Source organism: Protopterus annectens, chromosome 9.part0 (assembly GCF_019279795.1).
Source record: "Protopterus annectens isolate FY-2018-M chromosome 9.part0, PAN1.0, whole genome shotgun sequence".
Taxonomy (NCBI): Eukaryota; Metazoa; Chordata; order Ceratodontiformes; family Protopteridae; genus Protopterus; species Protopterus annectens.
In genome coordinates, this window is record NC_056743.1 from 259152926 (window position 1) to 259177758 (window position 24833).

At 41.9% G+C, this 24833-nt stretch overlaps 1 protein-coding gene across 1 annotated transcript in view; it reads left to right on the forward strand.

Moving 5' to 3' along the window:
- NAT10 (N-acetyltransferase 10) overlaps positions 1-24833 on the forward strand; it is a 1889152-nt gene that overhangs the window by 1015798 nt on the left and 848521 nt on the right. The window contains exon 14 of the mRNA XM_044082846.1: positions 21711-21861. Within this exon, the coding sequence (XP_043938781.1) occupies positions 21711-21861 (151 nt within the window). The remainder of the gene's footprint in view (positions 1-21710; positions 21862-24833) is intronic.

Here is a 24833-nt window from a genome sequence, read left to right on the forward strand (position 1 = left end):
TAGGTTTTCACCGGAGCTGAATGAGCCCAGGCCATCTTCTAGGGCTTCGGTTCTCCGACCTGTCCGGTCAGAGTCTATAGCTTCATCGAGGTCTACCCGCAGTCTTTCAGAAGCTGACATGGATAAAATGATGCGGAGATTTATTTGCACATAAATTCAGATAGGAGTCTTGCCCGGCCCTCTCTCCCCCTGGAGGGGGGGAGCTCGCTTCCCTTCTTTACACCTATATCTCCTTCTCTGATCCGACCGCCGATTCGGAGTACATGGATCCGAGAAGTTCCCTAGTCAGGGGGTCTGTGCCAACAGTACCAGTGTCCTCGACGCCGGCAGCTGCCTGGAGCATGTCGGATCTGACTAGCTTGGATCAAAGTGGCTCTCTGAGTCGTAGCCTGGGGGTCATATCCGAGGGGGTGGAGTTTGTCTGCCAGCTCCAACCCTGTCTGGTCACGGCCACTTCCTCTGTGCTCTGTCCACTTCAGGCCCGGCTTCGATCCCCGCGTCGGATCCGGGGAGAGCAGCTTCCTTACTAGTGTCCCAGGAAGCTTGCACTCCTTCGGCAGTCAACGTTGTGGAAAGAGTCCTCTCCAATGGGTTGAGGCCCTTGACTATTTTTTCGGACTCCTCCCAGTCTCCCTCTGTTTTTGGTGTGACTCCCGTCATTTTGCCACAGGGACATCCCGTGTTCGAGGAGCCCCAGGCAGTTTCCCTTGATGAACAACAGGTGGTTTGTGAGCCCCCTCCGGAGAGCCCCACTGGAGAGGTTCCTTGCAAGCATATGTGCAAGAGGTGGCACTTGGACTCTTCTCAGGAGTCCCTCACCGAGGACACTGTTTTGGATGATGAGGAAGGTTCCCCCAGATCACCTCCCAAGGCTGTCTCCTTCAGAGACCTCATGGAAATTTTGCACCAGCGGGGAGGTTGGTCCTCCCAAGAACCTTTCTCTGATGAATCTGTGTTCCTGGAGGCTTTCTGCATTTCTGCACAGGCCCGTCTACTTCCTGGGTGCTCCCCCCCCCCCCACCCCCACCACCGCGACTCTATTAGTGAACTTGGTCACCTCACGTGCTTGGATGGAACCAGACAACATAGAACCAATTCCAAAGCGCCCGGATAAAGTCTTAAGCCTCCCTGCGGACAGACCTACTTGGAATAAAGGGACCCGGTAGATGCTATGGTGGTAGCAGCCACCACCACCCAGAGGGAACTAGCCCAGGAGATTTCCTCGGTCCATCCTCCTGACCATGAGTCTAGGAAGATGGATTATCTAGGGAAGCAGATTTGTGTGTCAACAACCTTTTCTATAAGGGCGCTGTACTATCTGGCCCATGTTACTCGACTACAGCATGACCTGGTTAAGGTTTTTCAAAGCACCTATGGGTCTAGATTTAACTAATGATGTAAAAAATGAATTTAATGAGTTGTTCGATTCTTTTGGAATGCAGTATATGAAAAAACTGTTGAAATTTAACGATGAGAAACTATGTAAAATCATTAATGAAGTAGAATAACTGAATGATGTTATACTCGATGATCTTATGTATGACAATTGGGAGAAGTTATATTTAAAACAGTTTGATTTAGCACATGCTAAAACAAAAAAAGCTTAGGACAGGAAATGCAAGAACATCAAGAGGGACATGAAACAATACAATAAAGATGCAGTATATTTACGGGGAGGGGGGCAACATGCAGGAAATATGGATGCTGACACACATCACAGTTACAGTAAGAAAGGTCCTCAGTACCAACATCAAACTTTACAAACACACAAAGAACATTGCAGTCATGGAAATTTTTCTCAGGACAGGTATGTTAGCAGGCAACCGGACTGGAAAAGGGGAGGAAAATGGAAGAAGAAAAACTACAAGTATTAGATGGGAATAAGAGTTTGGGAGACATTCATGATTATACAGTTGACCCTGACATCATTAGGAATGGAATAATTTCCAGTTACAAACAGTTTAAAATATTTAACTACACTCAAATATCTTTGGATAAAGCACACTTTAGTCTGCTATCCAAGGGAATGAAATTTATTCCTACAACTCTGTTTAGATTAGTGAACTGTTTGAGTGAATTTAAACCGTTTATCAGGAAGCTAAACTTAGCGTTGTTATTTAAAGACTATGGGAAACATAACACTGTTTGTAATGACTCCTTAAAGAGAAAAAGTAGTTTCATTTCAGTAATGGATTCTGGTGTACAGGTGTATGATAAGTTAGTAACACAGCAGATATATCAATTTAACAACAAGAACAAAAAGAAAAAACTTAAACATAACTTATCATTAGAAGAACAAGCGGTGTTGCACAGGTTAAGAGCTGACAATAATATAAGGGTCATGAAGCCAGATAAGGGAGGAGGCATTGTGTTATGACAGTTTAGAGTATAGTTCCAAGATGCATGACATCCTTCATGGTTCAGGGAATTATGAAACTGTATCTTTAAATGAAGTCAGCATAGCCTATAGACGAATAGATTTGCATATTGAAGAATTTTGGTTAGACAGACGGATAACTGAGGACTTATACAATTTTTTAAGAGTAGACCATCCCACAATGGCCACTCTTATGGGCATTCGCAAAGTACACAAAGACAGTGACAACCCACCATTTAGGCTAATAATCTCTGGTAACAAATCTAAAACATTGCCTTTAGGAGTCGCTTACGGCATATGGCCAAGAACTCTTGGGAATTCCTTATGAATTATCCAGTAGATATTTGGAAACGTGGTTATTTATTTGCATCTATTGATGTTATAGACCTATTTTCATGTATCCCAAGAGATGAGGGAATGGAGGCCTTTACCAATAGTGTTGGAAAACATAGTGATCTTGAATGGGACAGAATATGTTTGATTGTGGAACTCATGTCCATAGTTTTGGACCACAACTACATATATTATGAGGGTGAATTATTTAGGCAAACGAAGGGTGTAGCTATGGAGGCAGCTTGTGCCCCCATTTTTGCAAACTTAGTCATGCTTAATTGGGAAGAAGAGGTCGTGTTTAAGAGTCATCACTACAGCAGTATAAAGTACTACTCGCGTTTTTTGGATGACATCTACATTTTATGGGAAGGTGACCAGGAGTCTTTTCACACATTCATGGAATACATCAATGGAAGTAGTGAATATTTGAAATTTACTACAGATTATAGTGAAACTGGAGTGGCATATTTGGTCACCTTTATTTCCAACAGCACGGCTGGTTTTAAGTCCAAGATTTATAGGAAGAACGCTTTTTCCAGTTCATACATAGAATACACCAATAATCACCCTAGAAAATTGCTACACAACATATTTAAGGGGCAATGTATTAGAGCCCTTAGAATGACATCAGACTATGTTGACATGATTGAGGAAGTGGACTACATTTTTGAATTATTTAAGGACAGGGGTTATGATCTCAAAATGATGAGAGAGGTCAAGGAATATGTAATAAATGAGTGGGGAAAAAATATCCCCCTTTATTAGGAGCCAAGTCCATGGCTGACAACATGCATTACAACTCAGAAATCAAAAGGGAAAATATTAAGGCTTACAAAAGGGCCTGTATATTGGAGTACGGACCACACACCAATCAAATCAAGGATATATTAATCAAAAATTGGAATGTATTGTCGACGGATCAGGAAAAAATAGATATTTTGGGTAAAAAACATTCTGTTGTGCTTAAAATGGGGAGTAATTTAAAAGCACTTTTAGAAAAGGGGTTGGTTAGGAATAAAAGGTTTGATACTAAGGCACACACATCAAGATGCGGAGCATGTAACCAGTGCCCTTCTATATTTGAAGGTACAGGATTATTTTTGGATAATGTTAACAGAACCAAAATATCATTTAAACAAGGTAATTGCAATACTAAAACAGTAATATAACTGGCTAAATGTGAGGCATATGCTGGATATTACATAGGGAAGACCGAAAGAAAGCTAAGGGAGTGAATTTATTCCCATTTGTACAGTATAAAGACCAAAGATCCAAAAAATGCTTTATTTAAACACATAGACCTGAATGGAGTTAACCATTTATTCAAATTTGCTATCTTAGAAATCATAACACCAAACGCCAGAGAGGGGTAATTACAAAAATGTACTTTTATATAAGGAGTTATGGTGGCAGTTACATACGGATGCCACAACCCCACCAGGACTGAATGATCATATATCCATCAAACCTATTTTAGAAAATAGGAACAGATAGGTATACTAGAAATTAGTATATCAACACACATTATCATTGTATTTTTATATGTACTTGTCGGGTGGTCAGTTTACATGTACATTTATATACGTTTCTACACATTCATTTTATATGTTTCTATTGTACCAGGTAAAGTTTTTATAAATTCTTGTATGTGAATTGTTATACAGGTAAGGCAGCTTTAAACAGCTGATGGCTTTTTTGGCGCCAAAGGCGGTATTTAAATGATATAGAACAGCTGTTAAAATGTTCTGATGAAGCTCACTTTCTTGTGAGTGAAAGCGCTAAACTTTGTGATTCAATAAACATTTGTCAGTGTTTTTACGATCTCGGGCAGTGTTATTCTAAGGCTGGAGGTATCAAGCAGATTGTTTTGCATGGGAATAGCGATTAATTTTGGCATTGCATCGCTAACATTTTTTATATTTGTGGATTGAACGTCAATCAGGTTTCTGTTGCTGGTTAAGGAACTGGCTGAGTTGCCCCCACAGTCCATGTCGCAGGAGGACAGGTGCATGTTCTCCGCAAGGATGGCTACCTTGACAGCGGTTTCTAATATGTCCATGTGACCCCTCTCGCACGTGACCGAAAGAGCAGCTGGTTCCGGCCTTTCCATGAGGCTTCAAGCCTGGCTCAGGTTGTGTCAGTTCACGGTACCCTTCAGGGCATCTTTTGCAAATGCCCCTTTGGTAAGACCGTCCATGACACCTTGGTCCAGAGTGAGAAAGACGGGAAGACGATGTCTGCTATTGGAATCCACTTCTTGAACCCTCAAAGATCCTTTACCTGGAATCAGCGAGGGCAAAAGATGTGGTTCCAGAAGTCTCAGTATTCCCGGGACACTCTGGGCCCTTCTTCCCCGAGAGGCAGAGGGGGATAGGACAGATGCCGACCCAGAGGCAGAGGGGGTCCGAGGAATGTTGGGTCTATAGAACCGTTCTCGGACAGGCCCACGCAGCAACCCTGAGGGGTTTCCTGACTGCTTTGCTCTGGAGGCAGTCGGGGATTGCCTGTCGTTGCACCTGATGGCATGGGAGTCTGTGTCATCTGACCGTTAGGTGCTTCAGGTAATTTCCAGAGGCTATTCAGTCCCATTTGTGGTTTTCCCTACGCCCTTCCAAACACCTCCAAGACATACCACCCACACAAAGGGAGGCAGCAGCACTAGAGGTTTCCAAGCTGATAAAGAAACGAGCCATCAAACCCATGCCCCTAGATCAGTCTGAATCGGGCCTCTGTGCCAGGTTCTTTTTGGTGCCAAAAAAGACGGGTGACTTAAGGCCCATTCTGGGCCTGTCTTTGCTGAACCTGTCAGTTGCCAAAGAGAAGTTCTGGATAGTCATCTTGCCGCACATGCAAGAGAGCGACTGGATGTGCTCGTCCGATTTCCAGGATGCCTACCATCACATAAAGATGCACAGAAGCTCCAGGAGGTGTCTCAACTTCTGGCTAGAGGCCAATCATTATCAGTTTCGAGCCCTACCCTTTGGTCTCACCACAGCTCACAGGGTGTTCACCAAAGTGATGGCAGTAGTAGCGGCTCCCCTGAGACTTCAGGGGATTCAGTTCTACCCATTCCTGGACGATTGGCTCCATACTGCTCCCACCAAGCATCTACTTTGTTGGACCAGAGATTATTTCCTACACCTTGCACACCTTCTAGGTATTACAGTCAATGCAGCAAAATCTCTTCTGAACCCTGTCCAGGTTATAGATTACATAGGAGCATGGATAGACACATTGCAGACAAAAGTCTTCCTAACCTTGGAGATAGTTCGAAACTTAAGGATGCATGTCGCCTTCATTTATCAATCTCTTATCCCCTCAGCAGAGTCTGTTTTAAGGGCCCTAGGCTCTATGGCAACAACGATCACACACCTACCGTGTGCTCGCTTACACATGCGAGTACTTCAGTGGACTCTAGCGGTGCAATGGTCTTTGTTGGATCTTCCGTTGTCGTACCCGATGCACATAAGCAAAGTCTGGAGGTCATCCCTTTTATGGTGGATGCATTCTTCGGAAATCTTGGAAGGACGACCTTTTGTCACAGCTCCTGCCCAAGCCATAGTGACATCGGATGCCTCCCAGCTAGGGTGGGGTGGGGGGCATTGCTTGGGAAAGACACTCCAAGGCATGTGGCCCTTGATTGAGACCAGTTTGCATATAAACGTCCTGAAGAGAAGGGCGGTTCTTTTAACGTTGCAGGCCCTTCATGCCTTTCTGCTTGTGGGAACCATTGCAATTCAGTCAGACAACATGTCGGTGGCCTGGTATATCAACAAACAGGGAGAGACAAGATCTTACCGCTTTTGTCGCAAGGCCATGAGAGTTTGGGAATGGGCGATCTTCACTGGTTGTCTTCTGGTAGCAACACATATTTCAGGGTGGTCCAACATTCTGGCAGACAAACTAAGTCGGACTTTTCTGAAGCCTTATGAGTCATCTCTGAATCCTTCAGTAGCGGAGCAGATCTTTCCAGAGTGGGGTCGACCTTGCTGCAATCTCTTCGTATCTCCTTACAACGCGAAGTGCAGCTCTGAACCCCCCCCCGCCCGGGAATACCCCAGAGATGCTCTAGACCATACTTGGCCTCCCGGTTTTCTTTATGCTTACCCTCCTGTACCCCTTATTCCAAAGTTCCTCTAGAAGGCTCGTCGACTGGGGAGCAAAGTGATCCTCATTACTCTGTTTTGGCCTCGCCAGGTATGGTTTCCCTTCCTTTGTTCTCATCTTCTAGCTCCTCCTTAGATACCATTCCGGATCTCACCCCTCGAGGATCCCTCATGCGAATCTGGACAGTCTGAAGCTCACAGCTTCGCTGCTCCAGTTCCCTTAATTGCTAGGAGTCCTGGGTTGTCATCTTCGGTCAGGACTATTCTGGTGGCAGCTCATAAGTCGTCCACCAGAAAGACCACAGCTTTTTGTAAATCTGACCAGTTGTTTGTCCTTTTCTAAACCATTTTTGGGTAAACCTATTTCCAAGGTGGCCATTGCCAGGTGGATTTCTCTATGTATCCTTCAAAACTACAAGGATAAAGGTTTTTCTCCTCTGGGTCAGATTAGAGCTCATTCGACAAGGTCCGTGGCTACTTCTGCAGCTTTTTGGTGTAGAGTACCATTAGACAACAATTGTTCTGCGGCTGCTTGGTCCTCATCTGATACTTTTATTTCTCACTATAAATTAGATTTATGGCTAGGCCTATGGCTAGGCTTGTATAGGCCCTAGGGCTGATAGCCTAGTACCAACCTATGAACCTATGAAGATTTGATTTCTCGAAGGAGAGCATCCTTTAGTTCCGCGGTGCCCGGGAATATCCTTCCAGGAGGGGCTGCCCAGGTGTTAAGTAGCTGGGGACTCTGTTCCACAGGTTGAAAATCAAATGAAGTAAACTACTTCAGATAAAGAAGTTGTGTACTCACCATAATATTCCATCTTAGTAGTTGTACTTCATTTGTCTTCAGCTGTCCCTCCCTCCTCCCTGTCCTTACCGTATGGACATGTTTCATAGGTGGCACATTGTGTGCGGTAAGGTGATTTGGATCAGGTTGTTTAACTTAGGGTGCAGCAAACTCGATCTGAGGGTTGGAAGGTATTGGTGGTGTATTATGGGTAGGGGGAGGAGCATGGAGCTCAGAGCAGATGTTTGTGAAGTTGATGGCTCGGATATGATAAAGATCCGGTACCCACAAGGTGAAGACAAATGAAGCATAACTGATCAGATGGAACGTTGTGGTGAGTACATAACTTCTTTTTCTGTCATAGTATCCCTTTTTGACTGCTGTGGAACTCTCTTTTGGGTAAAGAAAACTGTTGCTGCGGTGATCTCTATGGTGAACATACTGCAGTTTTGTGAACTGTAGATATTCAGGTAGGAGATCACCACTGTAGTGTAAGTTCTTATCCTCCTACCTTCTGGTTTCATTTCTGTGGTTTAGTGAGGTCATTGGAGACTGGAAGCCCTTTGGATAAATGTGGGACATCCCCTTAACTTTTTCAGTTCTTGCCTTTTTATTGAATGGCCATGTTGGTATCGCTCAAAGGCATTTTGGGAAGAAAGACTTGAAGGCTTTACAGGTTGAGAACTGGGTGGGGGAGGCTCATTTTCACTCTTGCTTATAGTGTAAGTTAATAACTGCATGCAAGTCCTATTTTAAGCTGTATGTTGGCTTGACATCTGCTGAGGAGGAGTTACTTAGTATACATCTAAGATGTCTGTGACAGTCAGTCTTGAAGATTGAATGTATGCTTTGGGCAAATCCTAGAGATGAGAAATACTATTGCAATGATGATCTCCTACTTGAACATCTACTGTAATGGCGAGTGGCTGCTTTACTTTCCAACCTCTCATAAATGCACAGTGACACTTGGGTCAGTAGTACACTCAGTCAAGCTAGGCTTCACTACTGCGCACACAGTTCAGCTATGTTAGGGCTTCATTGTAGCATAACTGGAGAATTTAGCTGCTATCCAAAATGTCCAACATAACAGAATGCCCCTGATGTATTTTGCTTACTGCTGGGATAGGTACCAATTAAGTCTGAAACAAAAGATCAAGTAATACAGTTGTGTAGGACAAGGTGAGAGTTGACCATAGTAAAGTGCATTACTAAAGGCTAGAGTGTCACTCTGCATTTATAAACTGGTGTGCTGAAACAATTTTAGGTAAATTTGCATGTATCCCTTGAAGCCTTGTGTCATGAAAGGCGATACTGCCAGCCCAACTTCTGGAATTTTGTAAATAATTATGTGTCATTTATGAATATCAAGAAGCTTCATATAAGATGTTTGTGTTATAAATGTATTAGAACTGTATGTCATATAAGATGGTTTGTACATATGTGTGCTTGAGGTATTTTACAAAGTGCTCTTTGAAATTTATCCACAGTGTACCGTACTGGAATAGAACAGAAATGTACATACACTATTGTTACTGTTTAAAAGGATACATTTTAACAGGGAAAACTGGAATACAGGAGGCTAACTTGTAAAATTTCAGAAAAATAACTGAAATTAAATTACTTTATGACAACAAGAGATAGGATGTCTATACTAGGGAACTCTCTGTGTTGTCTTGAATGAAAAATAATTACTAGGCTTGATATGTGGAAGTGTTTTATTGTTTTATGACTTAAAACGACTGCCCAAATCTGAGCAAAAGCCCTTGTCTGGGTATTTTTACAGGTAGATGCTAAATACTGCCAGTTCCGGCAGTTGGGGTTTCATCTCGGATGGAGTCAGATGACAAGAAATGATGCCATTCTGCAAGCTATCCCATCAGTAATGTTTGATATATTAATTTGAGATCACTCGTTGAGTGAGAGACAGCATTCTGTAGTCTGTCTTGGACCTGACCAGAAGACTCATTCACCACACATTTGCCTTCTCTGAGTAAGTTTCTAGGTTATAGTAATTCTCATAGATAATAGTCAGGAATATAGCAAAGCTTAATTTAGAAGTTTTTTTTTTTCTTTATTTGAGACTGTCCTGCAATGTGTTAATTATTTATGTGAGTTTGAACTCTGATGTCACTGTAAACATGTATTAAGTTTTGTCTTGTTCTTTTATTTATTATTAGATATATTTAAACATTTCATTGTGGCTGATCTGTCTAGAGATATTTAAGTTCTTAGTGTACTTGCATATTTATTTGGTGACACTGTGGCCACTCCTGATAGTCTTGCTCGTGGTCAAACTATCATTTGTAGTGATAGTAACATTACACTGTAAGATTGGACACCCTTTAAGGGCCTTAAAGTAGCTGATAAGGGGTTCTGGTGACAGTGATAACTACCTTATAGATTGGATAGAAGGGGGCATAGCTAGTAAACATGTGCTAGCCTTTCCCAGGCGTGTGCATGTGTGTGTTTGTGTAAAACAAGTCTCCAAGAGTGTGTGTGTCATCTGCTTGGGCAGGGACACGAAGCACTGGTTGGACAGAGAGAGTGTTGCAGGAGTTGGCTTGGAACCCTGGCTTAGAACTCAACTCTATAGCTTTGCCAGCGAGGAGTCTTATTGGGGATCTGGAGAAAGGAGGAGATACCAGCCTCGGACTGACTTTGGTCTCTGTGTGCTCTTAAAGGAAATTGCACTAGATCCAGACAGCTGCATCTAGAAGTAGTGTGTGTGTTCTTGTCATCCTCGCAACATATGTCCTCCACTGGTGAGGATTGAGGCTCCTTGATTGCTGGCCCAGTGGTAGGGCATCATATCTTGATAAAGGAAGTTTTGCAGGTATCTTTGTACATTCATGTTTGTGTATTGCTTTTGGTTGGATTCTTTATGCATCTTTTTGTGGGGTGTGTCTGTTCATTTGCTGAGCTTGATTTTTTTGGGATTTAAATTCCACTCCCTTATAAAGAGAGAGTGCTTTTGTCTTATGAAAACACCACCATTGCATTTGACAATCTGTTTACAGGACTTAAGGCTGCTAATGAGTTGGTTGCCAGTTAACCTTGTCCCTTGAAGTTGTTTATATTAAGGAATACTTATCAGTGAAAGAGCATGATATTGCCAAGCACAGATGCTTTTCCTTTACACCTTCAGCTGGCTTCATTAAGAATTGTGCAGAAAGCCACATCTCTGCTATAAGAGGAGAATGAGAGAGACTCTGGGAACTCCTTGTGGATTCATACTGGCATTTAGAGTGATTCCAATTCTCCTATCATTGTTAAAGAAAAGTGCATTGATGGTGTGAAAAGCTGTAGATTCTCTTTTGTGCAACATCTAGAACAGACTGTCAACATACTCTTTTCTGTCAGTCATCAGTCTCTGCATTTATTTTCAGAAAAAGCATATATCTCAGCAAGCAGAGAGTTTGTGTGTGGCTGTTATATTTAGATAAGTGAGCTTCAAGCAGGACTTCACAAAAGAAAAGCAAATCTGTTTTTTTTTTTTTTTTTTGACAACAGCAGGCATCCTTACAGTTGAAGTGTTATGTGTGTTAAAGTACCTAATGTCTTGTAAAAGGTTGCTAAAATTTTCCACTCAGGTGTGTGTTAACTTTTCACCCACCTCCTCTTACTCTAATATTATACTTTCTACATACACATTTCTGACTCTTTTTGCAAAGCCCTCCACAAATCACCTTACTACTTCTTTACATACACTTCTCCTTGTTTTCTACTTCCTTATCTCTTAATTTCTAGCTCCATTCCCAATTTTTTTCCCCTCCCATACTTTTCTATTTCCTATGATATTCAACAAATTTCTTTTCTTGATGTGGTGGTTATTAAACAACCTGATGGTACTCTAAATACTACCTTATTTAGAAAGGAAACTCAATATAATAGTTTATTGGCGGCAGACAGGTGCCACCCATCTCATATTGTTAATAATATTCCTAAGTCCCAATTCCTAAGGGTCAAAAGAATATGCTCATCACAAGATGAGCTGCAAAAAACAGTCAGGAATTGATTGATAGCATCCTTATACCCCCTGGCACGAAGTCTATGACTGTGAATAGATCTACTTTGTTGAGGTATAAAATATGTTCCAAGGATGACCATCAGATCTGTTTTATTGCAACTTTTGGTGCTAATTCTAGACAAATTTGTCGGCTGATTAATAAGCATTGAGGTATTCTTTTGACATAAAAATTTGTCATATGTTACCTGTACAATGCCATTTACATATAGAAAATGGAAAAGTATAAAAAATGCATCATTTTAAAAAGTTTGTGCCTACTGGTAATAGAGTACAACAATCTATGGAAGGAATCCCTTTAATTGGATATTTCCCTTGTGGACACTGCAATGCTTGTCAACATGTTATGAAAATTATTTTATTCTGCCAATACATCTGTGGTATTTAATATTAAGTGTTTTGCTAATTGTATTTCAGAGTGGGTGATCTGTTTGGTTGAATGTCAGTGTTTTGCATTTTATCTGGGACAAACTTCTAGACAATTTAAGATTGATATTTCTGAACATGTCAGTGATATTTGCTCTCAAAGAATGCCTAATGCTTTGTCTAGGCAAAATTTGCAATATTCTACTGCTAAGTTCAGGTTTACAGCCATTGATTGTATTACTGTTAAAGGAAGCAATAAATTAGGTTGGCATATATTGAATAATAAAGAAAAGTTTTGGATAATAAAGCTAGGGGCATTGTTCCCTCCAGGCTTAAATGATATATAATTGGTGAAAGGTGGGGCTGTGAGTGTCTTGTTCTGTGTATTTAGGTGTCACTGTGGATGGGATTTTGATTTCTATTTGTGTTCACACTGAAGAAGGCTTTTGCCGAAATCGGTCTGTAGTATTCTGTCTATTTATTGTTTTTATAGTAATTAGTTATTGGTGGTTCACCTATTTTGTGCTGGCCGTTTTTTTGTGTTGTCTTTTTGTACTGTTTTGGCCCTGTACTTTTGCTGTACTTGCTTACTGTTGCTGTGTGTTTGCCCTATACCACAAGACCAAAAATCTAGAGACTCTTCTTATCTACCGTCAATTACGCAACCTTGCCAAAAGACAAATCGGGCACAACAAAAAGCTGTAGTATACAACTATATAGCTATAGTATACAACAATACAGCTTAAAACCTGAGCTTTGGCTGGCTAAGATCTAGCTGTATTCAAGTGGACGTATAAGAGAATTTAAGTACCTTTTATCTGCACTTTTTTCAAATAATACAGCATTTTAATTGATTTATTTGTGTTGCATTGAATATTAACTGAACTGGAAGTTTTGACTCTGTTTTTTCAGTTTGTGTTTGCTAGAGTTTATTGCCTGTTAGAATTCCTGCATAAAAAGTTATTGCAGTCGGGGGTAGTCTCATTTGCAGTCGGGGGTAGTCTCATTCATTGATATTCTGTTACCGGCTATTTAAGTGGTACATTTTGGAATATTTTCTGCTTAAAACCTGAGCTTTGGCCGGCTAGTTCCCCACCCACCCCTCCTGTTTGTTTTTTGTTGTTAATCGTGGTGGCTTTGAAACTGCCTGCCCCTCTAGTAAATTTGTGTTTGGATACTCCTCCTGAGCCCATCTCATTTGCTTACTCAACTGAGTGCAGTGAGAAAATATTCTGATTTCAGGTACTCCTACAGTGTACAGAGAGAGCATCTGGGAAAAAAAAATAAGCTTATTATTGCCTGCCTTTCCTGTAAGTGGTCTAGACTGTAGGCTTCTGAGCCCCCAAGCCTTTGTGTTGGAGGGAAGCCTTCTAGCTTAGTTTTGTTTCTTAGAACTAGCCAGTTTTCTAGTTTCAGCACTCAAATCTGTTTCTTTGAACTCAGCACTTGTTCAGAACTTGTTGTAAGCACTAAATAAGCTAGAAATTACTACAGCACTCAACTTTCCTCACTTGTCTAGAGGAAAGCAGTTTTAGCACTTAATAAATAAGCACCTATCCAGGCATGTCTAAGGGTCAGGTCAGCTCCCGGTGATTTCTCCTGTCTACCCGATGAATCTGGGCATCTTGGGGCAATGCAGCAATTGCCTCATGTACACAAACAACCCTCTCCTCCTACCACCCAACACTACAACCTGTGAGAGATGCACTTATATAGCCAAACTGGAAGCAAAGCTCTCTTCACCCAAGACTGGCCTAGACAGTCAAGAGGAGAAAGTAAACACTTGCACCACACCACACTCAACACATAGTCCCTCAAAACCTACACCACCAAAACACACACATAGAAACACAAAATGCACACCTACAGTCATGGAGGCTCTCAATAAAAACCTGCCCAAGCAACAGGGACCTCCAAAGCAGAAACGCAGGCAAACTCCACCCCCCCCCAACACAACCCAAACAACACATAGCCCACAAACTCAGTGTGCCAATGACCCACAGCCCATAAGGCATAACAACGTACCCAGCACTCTAGTTATAAGTGACTTTATAGTCAGGCACACTGATGTTCCACTCACCAGGCTAAACAAGGAGAAAGTTACTGTCAGCTGCCTGTCATGTGCCAGGATCCACGACATAACGCACGCGGTCAGGTCACTCCACAACAAGTACAAATATGACACGGTCATTGTCCATGTTGGTGTGAAAGATCTGAGACGTACCTCCCTGGACTACATGAAAAGAGACATGGATGAGCTCTCCGATCTTGTAGCCCAGGCAGGTATGACCCTAGTCTTGAGTAGCATCCTGCCATCACCCAGAATGATACCACAGTACAAGGACAAAATGATTGACTTCAGCAATTGGCTAAGCTTCTGGTGTCATTCTAAGGGGATCCAGTCTGCCTGGGACGACATGATCGACAGACCACGATGCTTTGCCAGAGATGGCCTGCACCTGTCGCCCTTGGGATTCCAGATACAGGCTAAGGCTGTTACCACCCCTATAGTGCCTTTTTTAGGCAAGGTTCAAATGACAAATTCACCACCGTAACAGGTGCAAGCAAGCAAAATCTGAGGGTAATGCTACTCATTGCTAGAAGTCTAAACCTCAAAATACACTCACTCGAGGCACTCCTTAAAATGGAGAACATCTACATCTGTGCAGTGACAGAGACCTGGTTCAAAGCTCCAGAGAGCACCCCTGCGTTACCAGGCTGTAATTCATACCACACCTTTTGGCCACATAACCCAAAACGAAGCACTAAGGGTGGAGGCGTGTCCATATTCATTAAGGATATCCACACCTCCAGGCTAGTTACACAGCATAATGCATCTGAGATTATCCAAGTGCAACTAACTCTGGGCAAGACCGCAATCCAAATTGTAGCTTGCTACAGACCCCCCACCATGCCCCAGTATTCCCACTCCTCATTTCTTGTTACACTGGAAAGTATTAGGGTACAACCCAACACCCTAATAATGGGTGATTTCAACTACCCTACCATTAACTTGGAAAACTTCTCGTGTACCAACTCTCTTGCTCAACGTTTTCTGGAATTCATAAATTCCAACGCCTTGGATCAACTTATTCACATCCCCACCAGGGGCAGCAGTATCCTAGACCTGGTCATTACCAACATGGGCAACTGGTGTTCCACACCAGAGGTCAACTCCTCGTTGGTCAGATCTGACCACAAGTTAATCAACCTAGACATCCGCATCCCACCCTTGCCTCCAATTATAGAAACCACCATAAAAAACTTCTCCAAAGCCAACTTCACACTTTTTAAGACAGAAGTGGCAAACTTCATGAAACCCATGCAGACGGACAATAGAGGTACGACTGCTGAATCCTACACAAATGCACTTTGTAAGCACTTACACTAGTGCATGGATCATGCTATCCCAAATAGAACCAAGATGCTATCCTCCAAAAAAAGGAAGCCATTCTGATGGTCCTCTGCCATAAACAAACTCTACAACAGAAGAAAGAATCTTTTGCAAAAAAGAGTAAAATGCCATGAATGGAGGAACTCCCTGGTCAACCTCAGTAAGAAGCTGAGATCCCTCATAAAATGCTCCAAAGCTAATTACAAAAACAAAATTGCCACTGACTCTAAAAACAACCACAAAGCATTCTATAGCTTTGTCAAGTATCTCAATGGCAACACTCAGATCTGCTCTGAGTTACAGCACAATGGCACTAAATATACAGAACCAACTGATATTGCCAGCATCCTGGCAGATAGGTTCAGTGCTAACTTTACTCCCCTCTCACCCCCTAGAGGGCCCATCTCTATACCGGAAGAATGCAAAGTTCCTGTAATCACGGCTGTATAGGTAAAAAAAAAAAAAACACTCTCCAAAGCCAAGAACACAGCATCCATGGGACCTGACAATATCCCAGGCTGTGTTCTACACGAACTACAGAATGAACTGGCACCCTACCTAAGTACCATGTTCAGTTATAGCCTCACCTCAGGCTTTGTGCCCACTGAATGGTGCACCACGACGGTTATCCCACTCCACAAAGGGGGAGCCACAACGGACCCCGGGAACTACCGCCCCATTAGCCTGATGAGCCTGGTCTGCAAGGCCATGGAACATATCATCATGGAACTCATAAACAAAGACATTGGTAATCTCCAAACTCTGGACCCTATCCAGGTCCGGTTTGTAAAAGGCAGATCATGTTTCCTAAATTTGACTGACTTCTTTGAAGCAGTCACCAAAGCCATAGATGAGGGTAATTTAGTTCACACAGCTTATCTAGATCTTGCCAAGGCTTTTGACACCATCCCCCACTCTGGAATTATAGATAAGCTCACTAAACTAGGTATAAATCCCTGTCACAAGATGGGTTGCCAACTGGCACACGGACAGAATCCACACTGTGAAAGTAGCAGACTCCAAATCTGACCTCAGATCAGTGACAAGTGGAGTACCACAGGGTGCAGTCCTGGGTCCTCTCCTGTTTGGTATCTACATCTCTGAAGTACAGGCTAACACAGAGGGTCTTTGGCTAACAAAGCTTGCAGTTGACTGCAAACTAGGAGCCATAATCAAAACTCCTAACTATGTGGATATACTATAAAAGGGCCTCACTGAGACAGATGCCTGGTGTCAAAGCCATGGCCTGAAGCTCAATGCCAAAAAGTGTATTGTCATCTCCTTTGGTAAAAATTCTGTACCCATTTACTACCACATAAGTAGTAGTCTACTTAATGCTGAAAGGGCGATAAGAGACCTTGGGACACAGGTGGACAGTAGTCTCTCCTTTGATAATCACATCGCCACAGTGGTCAGGAAATCCTTCTGCGTGGCTCACCTAATCACAAAAGGTTTCTCATCCAGAAAAAAAAAGGTCACTGTTCCCCTCTACTCATCACTCATTAGACCCATTATAGAGTACAACACCCCTTTTGGTTTGTACCTCACAAGACATCAACAACTGGAAAGGCCACAGAAATATCTCACAAAGAGGAGTACTGGCCTTAAACAGATGCCCTACGCAGACCGTCTCAAAAAACTCCAGCTTTACTCAGTCGCATATCGCCTACTCAGAGGCGATCTCTGCCTAACATACAAAGCTATGTCAAACGCAGAGCTGTTGGACATGCTCCACTTAAAGAAATCCCAATCTCTCCGAGCTACACGCTCTAGGGACCTAAACCTAGTCACCACAGTAAACAGAACATTCTGGAGGGATAGATTCCTGTCCCAGAGACTTCCCATACTCTGGAACAGACTATGTGTGTCAAACAGAGCTCCTCATTAGCACTCTTCAAGAAAAATCTTGATGATTGGATTGGAAATAGGAAATTCGCCCCAGGGATCACTTCTGTGGCTCTGCTCGACAGGGGCACAGGAAAATAATTTTCTTGGGTGGCGAAAGCCAAGGTACCTTTTTGGCTAGGCTTATATAAGCCCTAGGGCTAATAGCCTAGTACCTACCTATGAACTAGTGTAACAAAAACACCAAAATAATACCCAGAAATGTTGGAGAGCCATCAACAACTACCAAAGCCTGGACAGATCACAACCCCAGGTACAACCACAACAAATCCCGCAGAGAGCATTGCCTCACAATTTAATTCACACTTTATCAACTCAGTACTCTCTCCAGTAAAAAAAGCAAGAACACAAACCGCTGCTATCTATTCTTAATGAGTTGGACAGAACACTAAATTATTTTTCAGTCCAGCCAGTTCAAACTAATACCATCAAAAAACATATTTTCAAACTTAAGCCTTCCTCACTTGCATTTAACCAACTCACCAATGAATTTCTAAAGGTAGCAGCAGATGCTATCTCCTACCCTAAATCTCTCCTAATAAACAGTTCCATTGCTGAGCAGTACATCCCCAAACTCTGGAAAGTCTCTTGTATCATCCTCTTCCCAAAGACGGCTCCTCTACTGAGTTCTCAAACTACAGGCCAGTTGCCCTCCTATAACCAAGATTCTTGAAAAATGCTTACACGGATAACTCCTTGGCAGTCTACTAAACAATAATCTCCTGTCTTCGTCTCAACATGGCTTCAGACCTAAACACTGCCCTTATTAGTTTTACAAACTTAATCAACCACCTTAGAAATGACAACCAGTTCATCTTGTCTGTCTTTCATCTTGATATATCTAAGGCCTTTGATACAGTATTCCACCAAAAGCTACTAAATGAGCTAACTTCCTTAAACTTAACCCAGCCAGCCCTCTTCTGGTTTCTCAGCTACTTAATTGACCGCCATCAGGCAGTTATGTGGCAAAATGAACTCTCCACCCTATTACTGTTCTCAGTAGGATTACCCCAAGGCTCATTTTTTTTGTCCGTTGCTCTTCACTATATTCACCAACAGGCTTAGCGCACCCACCCAGAATGCAGCCATCGTTCAGTACACAGATGACTCCTCCCTCTTATGTTCAACTCCCTCCCTACCAGAACTCCTACAGGAAACCCAACTTTCTTTCTAAGACATTGAAAAATACCTCTCAGACTCTCAACTTGTACTCATTCCAAATAAAACATAGTTTATGCTCTTCACTAACAGCAAAGTTCCTGATAACTCTCACCCCTTCACCATCTACTCAGCCATTAAAACTAAAATTGAACTTGTCCAGCACACCAAACTCCGTGGAGTCAAAATTGACAACAGAAAATTCGACAAACACTTCGCTCTAACTATCAAAAAGGTCCACATTAAGCTAGGCTCACTATACAGAGTCAAGCCATACCTAACTGAGGCCACTAGACATTACATAGCTAGGACCCATCTACTCTCTTCCCTTCTGTATACCTCACCCAGTATTCACTAATCTCAGAAAGTCAGATTTAAACAAACTGGAGTTCTGCTATAACAAAATGGCAAGATTTGCTACTAACCTCCCATACAGACCACATCACTGCATAGCACTTTATAAATTACATTGGATTGAACTACCCAGTCTCCTATCCCTCAACCACCAACTAACTTTCATTTCACTTTCCATCTTCCACCATCCAGACAGCTGTCCAGCACACGAGCTTAGTACAGCCCTACTCCAATGGCAGGCCACTAAGATCCTCCAACAAATTACTACTCAAAGTAAGTTTAGTAATTGTTACGATAACTCTGTATTCTCCCACCAAATAGCTAAGTGCTGGAATTTCATGCCACAGACACTACTAGATTATAGCAACACCTCCAAGTTTAAACTACTATTTAAGGAACAGTTAACCAAAAACTGGCTTTGCTCTTGCACTAATCCAGGCTGATCATTTCTGTCCTTCCTTGTTATTACAACTAAAATATCTCTTCCTTTACTAAATTCTAACATCCAAACTATCCCTTCTCTCAGGGAATTCAGTTTCTCTCTACCTATCTCAAGCTCACTACTGCTCCTATTTTGATCTACTTTATTTCAGGCTTCCTACAGTTTCATCATATTCCCTCCTCCTTGTGCTTTACCTCAGTATTGCCTAGCTAATACTGTTTAGAACAAGTAACAGTAACATAGCAACAATCATCCATATTCTTATTAATATACCATACATGTACATCATAAATACCACCAAAACCATGATATTGATCTACTGATGAGTCATTTCTTTATGATGGCACAAGCTATTTCATGCCAGTTTGTTAGCTTTCTGTTTTTTTCCACTTTATATTGCTCTTTCAATTTTTATTGTTTACGCATAAACTATTTACTATGTATATTTACCAAAGCTATGTATTATTGATATCAATTTATTGTAATGTGTTTTTGTAATGGAGCTTTTCTCCCTGGGCCTCCACTGAAAAAGGGACACCAGCCCAGTCGGACATCCCTGGTAAACATATGTAAAATAAAATAATAAATGAATGTGTATGTGGGTCAGGGTACTTATTTGTTGTATATGCATTGTTTGCTTTGCTTAAGTGAACCAATTTGATCTTTGTTTTTTGTGTGTAGTCAGGTAAGCATTGGATGGTTTGTGGGCAGTTTGATGGTCCTGCTTCACTGGATTTTGTCACTTTGCCAGTTCTCAGGAGGATATGTATAGTTTTTAATTTTATTACTTGGGATTGCATGTATAGAGAACAGTATATATACAAATATTTTTTTTGTCTGCGCCCATGTCATTGTTGAAGGCTGAGAGGTGGCCCCCCATTTTAATGTGGGACCAACATTTGTAATTTATATTCTTCCCTGTAGTCTTCCTCAGTGGTGACATTTCTGCATCTCTCAGGGCCTCATTAGCATTGCTTACCTACTGCGAACCACCTGACCTTGAGTAGGTTGCTGCCAAAGTCGGAGAGTTCACTGGCAGAGTAGTTGGCACACTTGCATTTGGTACAGAAGGCTCTGGGTTCAACCCCACCCCCCACTAAGTAGATGGATTGCTGACACTATACTGCAAGATAAGAAGGTGCTGTAGTCCTGAGTGTGATACCTCAGATGGATGTGAAAAATCCCATGGCACCTATCAAAAAGAGTAGGGGAACTTCCCTGATTCCTTAGTCAAATTTCCCAAGGATTGTAAAGATAATCTCAGGTCTCCCCGGAAAAGATACCACTAGCCTAGTGGGACTAGCAAAGATAAATAAAATTTATAAAATCCTGCACCTTCCACACTCCCATGCAGAGAGTGTTGACCAAGCTGATTATATCCCCTTGCCCTCATGGGTAGCCCTCTAGTTACCTTGCCACAACTGTCACTAAATGAATCTTGGTTGCTGGTGCATATTTGGGTGCTTCTCTATATCAATACCAATATTGGTTCTGTGTTAGTATCGGTATTTTAATGCCATTGAATGGATACTAACAGCCTGGATTTTTTTTGAAAATGTCACTAAAGCAATGGATGAAGGCAGAATGGTACACACTGCACACCTTGACCCTACCAAAGCGTTTGAAACAATTCCCCACTTAGGCATAGTAGAAAAGCAAAATAAACTGGAAATAAACCCCTATGTCACCCTCTGAATTGCAAACTGGCTGACCGATGGGACATGGATAATGAAAATAGGGGACATTGCCTCTGCAAAGAGGGAGTCCCTAGGGTTTTGTGCTGGAACCTGTCCCGGTGTAGTGCAAAGTTTTGGACAGGACTGGGAAGAGTATTCTGTAGTCTTCTGTATCACTTTGAGGCTGAAGTTCACAAATTAATTATGACATGTTTAGTTTTTTGAAGTAAAAGCCAATACCAATGGGCTATGGTTGACTAAGTTTGCAGATGACTGTAAGAAAGGAGCTGTTATTGAATCCCCAGATGATGTAGCTGTCCTGCAGGAAGGTTTGTCCCAAATAAATAACCAGTGCCAAAATCATGGACTGAAACTAAATACCAGAAAATACATTATTGAATTCTTTAGGAAGTGTTCTACCCCAGGGAACTTGTCACATTGACAATACACCCCTAAGAGTTGACCCAGTTGTATTGTATAATTACTGACCATGGGATGGGTAAGGCCAATCTGTAATCAAATGGGATAGGTTATTTTGAGCCCCAAAAGGGAAAGGATAGGCTTAAAATGGCCCATAATAATAGCAGCTAGCCTAGTGATTATCTCTGAACCAATAAGAAAATAAAGTGTGGAATATTGCTGTATTTGAGTGGTTTGATTAATTTAGGTTCCATTGTGCTCAGGGAGTCATTTTGCATTATCTGATTGTATTCTTTTCTGCTTGTAGTATAACTGCCGGAATTTTAAGCAGACAGTAACTTAAGCTGTAACTATTTTTGCTTTTACAGTTCGCACCTTGCATGAAGTTTCACTCCAAGAATCCATCAGATATGCTCAAGGAGATAGTGTTGAGAAGTGGCTTAATGACCTTCTGTGTTTAGATTGCCTGAACATTCCCAGGATATTGTCTGGTTGCCCGCTGCCTGAAAGTTGTGACCTGTATCCTTTCAGTCTGAATTTGGATGCCTTTTGCAGTGGGTAGCTGCTGGGAGTTCCTTTTATCCATATCCTTAACTCAGCACATTTTTTTTTAAATTTCTCTCATTTGCATGCTGTGCTTAAGTGTGTGTGTGCTGTTCTTGGTGTGTGCTATGGTGTCATGCTTCAGTCTACGTGGATTCATTCAGCCCTTTTGGCAGTCATTTCTTTTCCATTAGTCAAATAGTGTGCATCTTTATCATAAAGGTTAGCATGGTAAAGTTCCCATGTTTAATACTGAAAGCTACAGTGCGTTCTGCAGCTGAAAGACCAAGAGCCAGGACCTATACAGGCACCTTTTGTATTCTTGAGAACAGAGCATGGAAGAAAAAGCTTGAGGACCACCTCATCTATTTCAGGATAGTAGCTGTGGAGGGAGACCAGTGCATCTGTGAGCAGGAGGGTATGAGATGATCCGGGGACAGTGATGGAGTAGTATAAAAAACTGAGAGTCAAAGTCCAGACTTTGCTAGTATCGTGTTCTTGCAGAACTTACTTTTGAGGTAGTCCCATGGTCCTCACAAGTCATGGCCTCTCCCTCACCCAGCTGTCTGTTGACCTCACACTGTTTATTAGCTAGAGTTTGCAAGTTACACATCAGCACTCACTTTGAAGGGCATGTTTTGTGGGGTTTCTGCACAGTGTGCGTCACTTCTGAGCATTTAGAGCATATCTGTGTCTGATAAACTCATGTGGAAAGGTCCCTCAGGTCTTCTGGTGCTGGTTTGGTGATTGCATTTGGTATTGATGTGTGTTTGCTTCAGTACTCTCACTGCATTGTATGCGACTTACTGTCATGTAGCTGTGATTTCCAAAGGTCCTCATGCACCAGCCCAGACTTTAAGATGTATGCCAACTATTTGATGACTTGCAGACATGGGAGCATGCACAGAGGGAACATGAATAATGCCAGCATTAGGCATCTCATGACTGAGCACCACCTTCAGCATTTGCTTCCCTAATATCCAGACCCTGTCACCTAAATACCTTTTCCATGTATCTCCTTTCATGTTTGGAGGAGCCTGGACCACCATCCTTTTGGAGCAAGATTTCATTAAGGTCTCCTTCCCCATCAGTGTCCCAGGTAAGGTGATATTGAGAGCCTAGAAACTGTTGTGTCTGAGGTGATTTAGGAGAACAAGACCTCTATGTAGCCCTTCCTCAGAATGCTTCTTCCTTTGACATGACTTCCAGGTAATTGATTTCTTTGTGGTGTGGCCTGTGACTCTTCCGCCTTCCTCCCAGAAGTGACAGGAAGGATGAGGAACTTTTGTGTATCCCACTCAGTGTTTATGTCTTGAATGAGCAAGTTAATGTTGCGTTGAAACTTTCAGATTCAGCTTTATCTGATCTTTTGAACATGTCTGCCCTCTACAAGCTTCTGATGAAGTGGAGTGACAGCCTGACCGAGGCAGACTTTCTGACAACATAGGTCCCAGTGTCCACAGCACCTTTCCAGTCTACTTCCCGGTATAGTGCAAAGTTTTGGACAGGACTGGGAAGAGTATTCTGTGGTCTTCTGTACCACTTAGAGGCTGAAGTTCACAAATTAATTCTGACATGTTTAGTTTTCAAATCTTGTGTGAACCAAACACCAGAAAATGTCATACCTCTGGGAGTCTGGGATCAAAACGTTTCTGGAAAAGACCCTTAATGCAGTTTCATCAGTTTGCTTCTATCTTACCTGCTGCAATTTTTACTGCTGTCGTTATGGCAGCAGGCTCAGGCGTATGTGTGCACTGAATAGTATGTCTAAGGATCTTCTCCTTTATTTATTTGCATTTGTTTACTGGGATAGTCCAACTGGGCATAGCCCCTTTTCACTGGAAGCATGGGGGGGAGCTTCAAAATTATAGTAATGTTACACAAACTTAGTATCTGTTTGCAATTGGACTATATTCAAGTGAGCTAAATCTAACATAGAGCCTAAAGAAGGTATAATTAAATGAACACCAGTGGGATAGTTAACATTTAATGTTGACAGTATTCACATGTACATTGCTACAATAGTGCCAATATAATGGTAGAGGTTAAGCAGTATAAGACAAATGAGACAGAGGCTTGTAGTGACATGTTTACAAAGGGGCAGTAATGATACACAGTAGGTCCTGAGGTGAGAGTATAGAAGAGAGGTGGTAGAATTTGGCTTGAAAATGTGCCAAAGGAAAAGTGGAGAGTAAGATATAAGAGGGTAGGTTGAGTACTTAGGTGGGGGTGGGGGGGGGAGAGAAAACGAGTAGGATTAGGAAAAGAGATGATTAAATGGGTCATAAACAATGTATAATATACATTTGTGTGGATACTATAGAAAGTGGAGATTATCCAGGTGCAGAGACTATATGGAGTGTAGGCGTAGCCAGATGTGGAGCAGGGGCTTAGATATTGTTTTAGTTGTAATTCAGAGGATTTTGGATTGTCAGATAGGCTTAGAGTAAGTTGCATGGCCCTCTGTATTTGGGATATGTGTGATGAGTAAAAAGATATGCCTGCTAGGTTGTTAGATTTGGTTATTTGTAACTAGTGTTTTATGATTTTTTGGGTAGGAAGATGTGGTTAAAATTTTGGCATTTTCAGGATTGTGAATGAAGTTGAAAATAAATGAAGTAGTGAAGGGAGGTCAGACTAGTGGAGTTTATTTAAAGGCAGATACTGGCGAGATTTGTAACGTAGATTTGCTGCAAATAGTGCTACTTTGTTGCATCATTGCTTAAGATGGTCAGACGAAACAGCTTGTAGATTGAAAAAAAAATGTGGCACCATAAAGGAGCGCTGACAGTACATAGTTTCAATGTGTTTTCTGATTTTTGTCAGTCACTTAAGCTTTTGTCCTGTAAAGAGAGTCTAATTTTTATAGCTATTTTTATGAGTAGCAGATTTCATTTTCTCATTAATAACAACTCCTAGAAACTTGGTATGGCTTATTAGTGCTATTA